This window comes from Papaver somniferum, unplaced genomic scaffold (genome assembly GCF_003573695.1).
Source record: "Papaver somniferum cultivar HN1 unplaced genomic scaffold, ASM357369v1 unplaced-scaffold_76, whole genome shotgun sequence".
Taxonomy (NCBI): domain Eukaryota; kingdom Viridiplantae; phylum Streptophyta; class Magnoliopsida; order Ranunculales; family Papaveraceae; genus Papaver; species Papaver somniferum.
This window is the reverse complement of record NW_020650526.1, coordinates 4,175,662-4,183,576: the sequence shown is the minus strand read 5'-3', so window position 1 is coordinate 4,183,576 and position 7,915 is coordinate 4,175,662. Positions and strand designations below refer to the sequence as shown.

The window sequence follows — 7,915 nt, the reverse complement described above, 5'->3', positions numbered from 1 at the left end:
CTTATGTTACATAGATCAGCTATGAGATTCAACTGAAGATTATGACTCTCTAAATTGGTTAATCATGATGGGAGAGAATATGAATCTCATAGCTGGTCTCTGTGTTTGTTGTATGTTATATGATATTTACTGTCACCTGGAAGAACACATAGTACATAATAGTTGTACTCACATAATGACCTAGAATATAGAGAAAACATAATAGCTGTACTCACATAATGACCTAGAATGTAGAGAGTACATAATAGTTGTACTCAAAATATCCAGAAGAGCCATAATGACCTGGAAGAATATAGAGTACTTACTAACTGTAATATTTATGCAGTCTGACATATTGTAACATTTTTCAGAGTGCAGCTAAATTTATCCAGATAGTTCTTCATAACAACTTAGAGTACATAACTCCTGCACTCTTAAAACAAACTTGAAAAGCAAAAATAAACTTAGAAAGAAAACTGAAAAAACAATAATACTGAAAAGTGGATTATATAGTATTAAATGAGCATAAAGTACCATGTCCAAGAAAGATACCAAACAGTACATAATTTCAGTACTCTAAAAAATCAGGGATAAATGAAAATCTGCATTGTGGCCAATAGAACGGAATAATGCGCATTGTGGATTACACAGTCTTAAGTGTTCAAAATAATGCGCAAACATAATCTGCATTCTGACCAATAGAACTAATCAGGGATAAACGAAAATCTAAAACTCATGGGTAGGAAGAAATCACAGTGCAGGTTACCTTGTTGTGGTGAGTTTTCTTCTTGCAGTTTGAACAACGGACGGACTTCCTAGCCTTATCCCATGCATTCTTGATGCGATTTCCCTTTGGCCTACCTGGTGGAACTCGTGGATGGGGTGGAAAAAAGTATCCTCTGGAAGATACTGCTCTGGCCTGTTGTAGTTAGGTATTGGTATGACAGCAATAGAATACAACTGCTGAAAATTCATAACTTTGAAGTAGTCCTCTATATAATCCATATATCTATCACCCTTGGCAGAAATAGCTGCTGTAGCATGAGAGCATGGAAAACCATAAACACGCCATCTTTGGCAGGTGCAAGTCTTGTGCAGCAGATCAACAATGTGAGACCTGCAGATGCGCAAAAAGCTTTTCAGCAGAAATAACTTAAAAGCAGTACATATATGCAGCAGTGGAAAACAAAATACAGAAAAACAAAAGTATACGATCCAATGCTACATGTGTGCTATAGTGCGGTAAAAATTGTTTTAGGGGATAAATCTAACCTAGGCGAATGAACTCATACTCATAATCAGACGACTGAATAACATTCCAAATTTGACCAATTTGAATATGTTCTTTAAGTAATGCCTCGTATGTAGGAGTGAGCTTCTCAGGGTCCATCAAAAGACTCAGTTCGCGACGTTCATTCATCAACTCCATAACGCGTAATCTATGAATGGAACAAAAGGAACTCCTCTAATAAATTTTGAATAAAAAAACAAAAAACAAAGAAAACACCAACAACAAAAACCTGATCGTGTCAACAAGGCCGCAGGCAGGCAACCTCTTGTCTTTTCGAATCCAATTATTAAAGGACTTAGCAACGCTTGACGTAGTCTGATCATATCTACAGCCAATGAAGAACGCGCTGGACCAATGTTCCCTAGGCATATTGCGGCAATACTCGGCAACCCAAGGCCCTCCCAATAACTCCATTTCTGTAAGTGCTTCTTCATACTTTTGACAAGCCAACCGAACAACGTCAACACCACCAGGAAAAAGCTTGTTTGGATCATCAAAGACATTCACCCACCCATCGGACAGAAGAGGTTTAACAACTTCTTTGCCATCAGTTTCATAACTATCTCTAGCTTCCCTGATCAGCTCTGAATTGTTGTCGACGTCGCTGAATATAGAGGAGCTACATGCACCATCAGAAAGAAAGTCCACATGCATCTCAAAGAAAGCCGATTTCTTTGAAAAATGCGAGGCAGCGAGACCATGAAGTTGAAAGTCAGCAATCACAGGAAATTTGACACCATTCTCAACATAAGTGATAATAATCTCAGAAGGGTTCAAGGTTCTCCAGTTTTCACAAATAAGAAATTTCAGGTCATCAAATACTAGACCTAAAAGTAACCAGGTGAGAAAAATGATGATGCTTATCATAGATGTATGCATACCAGTAAGTGTTTGGATTAGAACTCTCTGCATCAGACATTTTTTGAACCTGCAAAATGTGACAAAGATGTAACAGAATTAAAACACAATATTTCACATACGTACTGATGGGTCAAAATAAAAAATAGTGAGATATCTATGAAAGAAACAGAATCTATGAGCAGTTTCAATGAGTATGTCATATATGTACTGCAGATTCATGAACTACAAATCAACTGCATGACAAGAATAATTAAGAACCTAGGAGAAACAACAGAATCGAATCACATAATACGGTATTACACATACATACTGATGGATCAAACTAAAAAAACTGAGAGATGTATGCAACAAACAGAATCTAAGAGCAGTTTCAATGAGTATGTCACATATGTATTGATGGATAATCCGACTTGAAAGTGCATACGAACCTGATTTTGAAACGAGAACATAAAGATAATCAAATCGAAAGCTAAAATAAACTAAAAACTTAACAATCTAACAAAATAACTGAATAAATACGAACAAGAATCATAAAAGACAAACAAAAACAACCGATCTACATGATCCAAAATTCAAATCTTAAACATAATTCAAAAACTGTAGCAAAAACAATGAGTATGTCACATATGTACTGCTGGATAATCCGATCTGAAAGTGAAAACAAACCTGATTTTGAAACGAAAACAGAAAGATAATCAAATCGAAAGCTAAAATAAACTAAAAACTTAACAATCTAACAAAATAACTGAATAAATACGAACAATAATCATAAAAGACAAACAAAAACAACCGATCTACATGATCCAAAATTCAAATCTTAAACATAATTCAAAAACTGTAGCAAAAACAATGAGTATGTCACATATGTACTGCTGGATAATCCGATCTGAAAGTGAAAACAAACCTGATTTTGAAACGAAAACAGAAAGATAATCAAATCGAAAGCTAAAATAAACTAAAAACTTAACAATCTAACAAAATAACTGAATAAATACGAACAATAATCATAAAAGACAAACAAAAACAACCGATCTACATGATCCAAAATTCAAATCTTAAACATAATTCAAAAACTGTAGCAAAAACAATGAGTATGTCACATATGTACTGCTGGATAATCCGATCTGAAAGTGAAAACAAACCTGATTTTGAAACGAAAACAGAAAGATAATCAAATCGAAAGCTAAAATAAACTAAAAACTTAACAATCTAATCAAATAACTGAATAAATACGAACAAGAATCATAAAAAACAAACAGAACACAATCTATCTCCATTAAACTGTAGCAGAAAGAAGAAAACGAAAATATTAGCAACATAACTATTAAAAATCGCAGAAGAAATCTTCAGAAACCCTAGTCCCAAAGCCAGAAGAAGAAAAGAGTAGAAATCGAATTGCCTGGAAAAAAAATTTAGAAACTTTGAAATAACCGGATTAAATATATGTAGGATAGGAAGGGTAGTTTAGGTATTTGCAGATTTCACACAATTTGTCCTGCACGTGTACAAGACCTGGACTTAAAAAATTTGGTCCATTTTCATATTTTCTTTTAGTTATGGACCTCTGATTACTGGAATTTAATGGGTGGACCTGCCACTGACTAAGAACACTATAATGGTACCTACGGGCAATTCCTAGAAAAGAAATACATGAACGAGGACAGAGGGACTTCATTTTCTCCGCACTTTCTCGTTCGCACGGAGTAAACCCTAATGGACGACTTTGCGATGGGAGAGGTCCTTAGTGTTTCTAACGAGTAATTGCCACATTTTTCATTCGTTAGTTTATTTCTTCACATTTGTCATTTTGTTTTTGTTATGTGTTGAATCTTATTTTGATTTTGTTATTATGTTTTGAAATTTGAATCCAGCATTCTTCCCGTGTTTCGTCCTTTCGCTATGGCGACAATGAAAAGGAGTGACTATTGTGTGCTGTACCTGATATCGAAGACCATCATGTATATCAATTCTAATAACATAACAGTTACAACAATTCCGCCAACAAGGTTTAAGTTTGTGGAACAGAGGGTGATAGAAATACATGAGTTTGAAGAAAGGTATGATCTTCTTTTGAATGTTAGGTACGATTGATTATTGTTCTATCTGTTGATAATAAATTTTTTTTGTTAATTTGGTAATTTTTCTGTTCAAATTCATGATTTTTTGTTTTGCATCTAATACTTGTGAAGATGAGTTGCATCAAATACTTGTAAAGATGAGTTGTTATGCAGATTTATTTTTTTATCTGGTTATGTTATCAGTAACTTTCTTCGTTTAATTTAATTTATCAACCAAAGAAGAGAAAAGACATCAAGAGCAGACTAATTTAAAACGAATATCCAGAGCCTTAGGAACCATCAGGACGATCTCTATGACTTAAGGTACATACTCTAATTGAATATGTAGTATCTCATATTAGGTTCCTCAAATCTACTTAGGACGGGAAGGCGCTTCAAAGTGTGTTCCACTTGCCCAAGATTCAGTCAAGCTCCTCTTTTTGCCAAAAATTTATTTTTCTGACAACAATTCTGAACTGATTTTTTTGCCGTACAATCAGCACCAAAAATACTTCTCCGACAGCATGACTAAACTGTATTTCTTGCATTCTATGCTTCATCCTTTCCCGTCTTCTTTTTAAAAACCATGGAATTTGGCCACTTTCAACTGTATTTATGGCAGGTTGTGAGTCTGACAGGACTCACACTTGAAGCCAAGTATTCTAGCTAGCCCATTCAATTGCATTGAGGGGCAGGGTCTAAGTTACTTAGACTTAACTAAATTTTCAAGTTTTTTGAGGTCACATTGGCAGGGTCTTATTCTTTTTGGAATTGATAGCAAACTATCAATAAATTTTTTTTTGACTTGGCATAAGGATAGCCAACCCTGTCTTGAAACTACTGAACATAGAAGAATTTCAGATGCTAACTATACTTTGCCATTGAGAACGTTTCCGATGGACATATTATCCAGTATTCTCCTAGGCAGCTTTTTAAGAAGGGTCTTAGTCTTATAGATGCATTCCAGCCTTTGTATCCCCAAGCCACCTTCCTGTGTCGGGCACCGAACTTTAGGCCAAGAAATCACAAAAGTTTGTCTGATTTCCCCATTCACAGACCAGATAAAACGCATTATTCTTTTCCATATCTTTATCATAGAGGCCTGCCATTTGTAAACTGCCAACATTACGGCACGAACTCTGCCCTTGAGCACTGGAACCGCTAGGTAAGTGTCAGGGATTCAACCCTCACTCAAACTAATAACAACTGCAGTTGACTTTATGAGCTATTTCTAAAGAATTGATGATGAAAAAAGAAGATGAGGGATCTTAGGTTAGCTTGATGAATGAGGATTGCTTCCATATGGTTTTGACTGTTTGATTGATTGCTTATCAAATCATAAAATTTGATTTTTCAACTATTTTACGTTTGGAACACAGCTTATATCGGCGAGAGGCTCAAAAGCTTATCGAGACCTCCAAAGTTTCTCCCTTGGACCTGTTTACAAAGGCGCTTGCCTTAGCATTGGTGAATTCGTTTGCTTAAATAAAACTTTATTTTTTGGTTTTATTATGTTAATTTGTATGAACTTATATAACTGACTTGTTAATGCAGGGTTGTCCTGAAATCATTTCACTCCAGGAAAGAAATAACTTTGTCACGCTGCATTTAGTATTACCTGATCATCAGAAATCATTCAGCAATACATGGTAAGTGTTTAGTGCTTTATTTCCTCTGTGTTTATCTTGTAGCAACACTATGTTTAAGCTGTTTTTCTCTAAAAATCACTTTGGTATTTCAGAAATGGTATCTTTGTTTATTGGTAGGAATGTTGCAAAGTTATTGCGTCAATATTTTCCTAAGCTACAGATGGAACTATCGATTACCGCAAATCGTAGAGGTGCAGTTTTTGATGTGCCTCTTGATGATCTTTATGGATATACTGAAAACGGTATTTCTTTTTCCCAATAACTTAACATTCAATTGTTTAAGTGGAGGGATCCTTCCTCTTATATAAATAATTAATTGTTTCTGCCTTATCTCTTTACAGCTCCAAGGGTATTTACAGAAGAATATGGGGTGATCCGAGTCTTAGAGGAAATGCCACAATTAATGGGCTAGTTTTGGAGTATCGGTTTATTTTGCTTGCATTTTTTGTCTTTTTGAGACCCAATTTCCATGCTCTCATGATTTTTGTATCTTTTTATAATGTAAAAGGGAAAAAGTAGCCTCAACTAAAATACAGTATCAGTTACTTGGTTCACAATGTAAAAAGATGATAGGGTAGAAAAGAACTAAGTAGCCTCAACAAAAATACTGTATCAGTTACCATGCTCTTGTTACGATTTTCTTTTACATGTACTATCCTCTGCAAGGTCATTGTTGATGTCAGGCTGCGTATGGCTTCTTACAAGGCATCAATGCCTGACTGTAATTGATGGCGTTTGGCTAGCAACACGCAGGTATAAACTAATTATAGACAAAAAGTTTGAAGAATAGAACAATAAGGGGTAGAAGTCAAATTACTCATTGATAATTTAATGATTACTTTCTTAAAATAAATAATAAAGTCTGCCTTCTAAAGAAGACCTAATAGCGTATTTATATTAGAAAGATAAACCCTATGAAAAGAAGCCTAAGGTTAAGGACATAAATGTTTTGCTATAGAAAGAATCGGTGTCGATGGATGAATATCCGTTGGATATATAGAAATCTGTATCCAATAGGTTAAGCGTTATCGGATATTTGATATCCGATAATATCCTATAGGATATCAAATATCGATTCCGATAGGTTAAGATATCGGATATTTATCCGGCAGAAAATGTTAAAAACCCTTTAAAACCTGTTCTTAATTGAAATTTAAGTTCAATTTCTCAAACATTTCATATACGATATATTAAGGAAGAAATATCAAATAAAATATCTGATGCGATATCCGATAAAACGGATAAAATCCTATAGGATCTTGAATACTCGGAAATGGATTCAGGATATTACACGTATATTGACAGGCCTAATTAAAACGTCCTAAATAGAAAACCTTCATAACTATCCATTCCATCAACCACCCCAGGTTGAAAGAAATCTCAACTCTGATGAGATGCCTATAAATTCTGCATAAATCTGTAATGTCTCTTCTGCCTTTTCACTATCGAAAAAAAAACTAGTTACATCCTTAAAGAACACCACAGCTTATTCTCCTTGAGTTTTCTTATGCCTCAGATGACCAGTAACAGTATCTGTATGCTGCACATTACTATGTTTTGTAGATATGTACAATGACCATAAGATATCCTCGCTGCTTTCCCGAGATCAAACACGAAACCTAAATATTCATTTCCTGATTCCTGATTTAGTACTGTTTCCATCACCTCATTTCGATAGTTAACACATGCTAATCTCAGGTCTGAGCTAGTCACCGAACCAAGGTAAGCAAGTAAGAAATTTCTACTTGAGTTTCCTTGTAATCCCTTATATTGTGGATTATAATTTATCACCCTTGTGTACTTGCACTACTGGTTACATCCACAAAAGGGTTCAGGGTTAGCTTACCAAGCTTATGAGTTCCGCTGATCACTAATCATTCATTTTCATCTAGTACCTTTGGATCATCAACAGGTGATGAGTTTCTTAGGACTGCAACCAGATGTTCTATCCAAAAGGTAACCAAACTCTCTAAAAGAATAGTCACTAATTTTAATCTTTGTTGTAGCAGAAAATTGTAGCCCTTCTTTGCTGGTAACTGAAAAGATGGACTGGAATCATGCTTTCTTGTTTCTGCCCC

The 7,915-nt window shown here is 34.9% G+C and overlaps 1 protein-coding gene across 1 annotated transcript; it reads left to right on the top strand.

The window, feature by feature from the left end:
* The first annotated feature begins 3,786 nt into the window (after positions 1 to 3,786).
* LOC113344449 (DEAD-box ATP-dependent RNA helicase 7-like) lies at positions 3,787 to 6,485 on the top strand. The gene is made up of 6 exons (XM_026588420.1): positions 3,787 to 3,888; positions 4,003 to 4,188; positions 5,568 to 5,655; positions 5,743 to 5,837; positions 5,955 to 6,079; positions 6,179 to 6,485. Exons 1-6 carry the CDS (start codon positions 3,845 to 3,847, stop codon positions 6,247 to 6,249), a joined length of 609 nt encoding a protein of 202 aa, XP_026444205.1. The 5' UTR covers positions 3,787 to 3,844; the 3' UTR covers positions 6,250 to 6,485.
* The last annotated feature ends 1,430 nt before the right edge of the window (positions 6,486 to 7,915 follow it).

What these genes read in the sequence shown, in the direction of transcription:
- LOC113344449 (XM_026588420.1), top strand. Translation starts at nt 3,845, where the DNA reads ATGGACGACTTTGCGATGGGAGAGGTCCTTAGTGTTTCTAACGA. An exon ending in AAATCATTCAGCAATACATG is followed by an intron (nt 5,838 to 5,954) that starts GTAAGTGTTTAG and finishes GTTTATTGGTAG; the next exon opens with GAATGTTGCAAAGTTATTGC. An exon ending in TTATGGATATACTGAAAACG is followed by an intron (nt 6,080 to 6,178) that starts GTATTTCTTTTT and finishes ATCTCTTTACAG; the next exon opens with CTCCAAGGGTATTTACAGAA.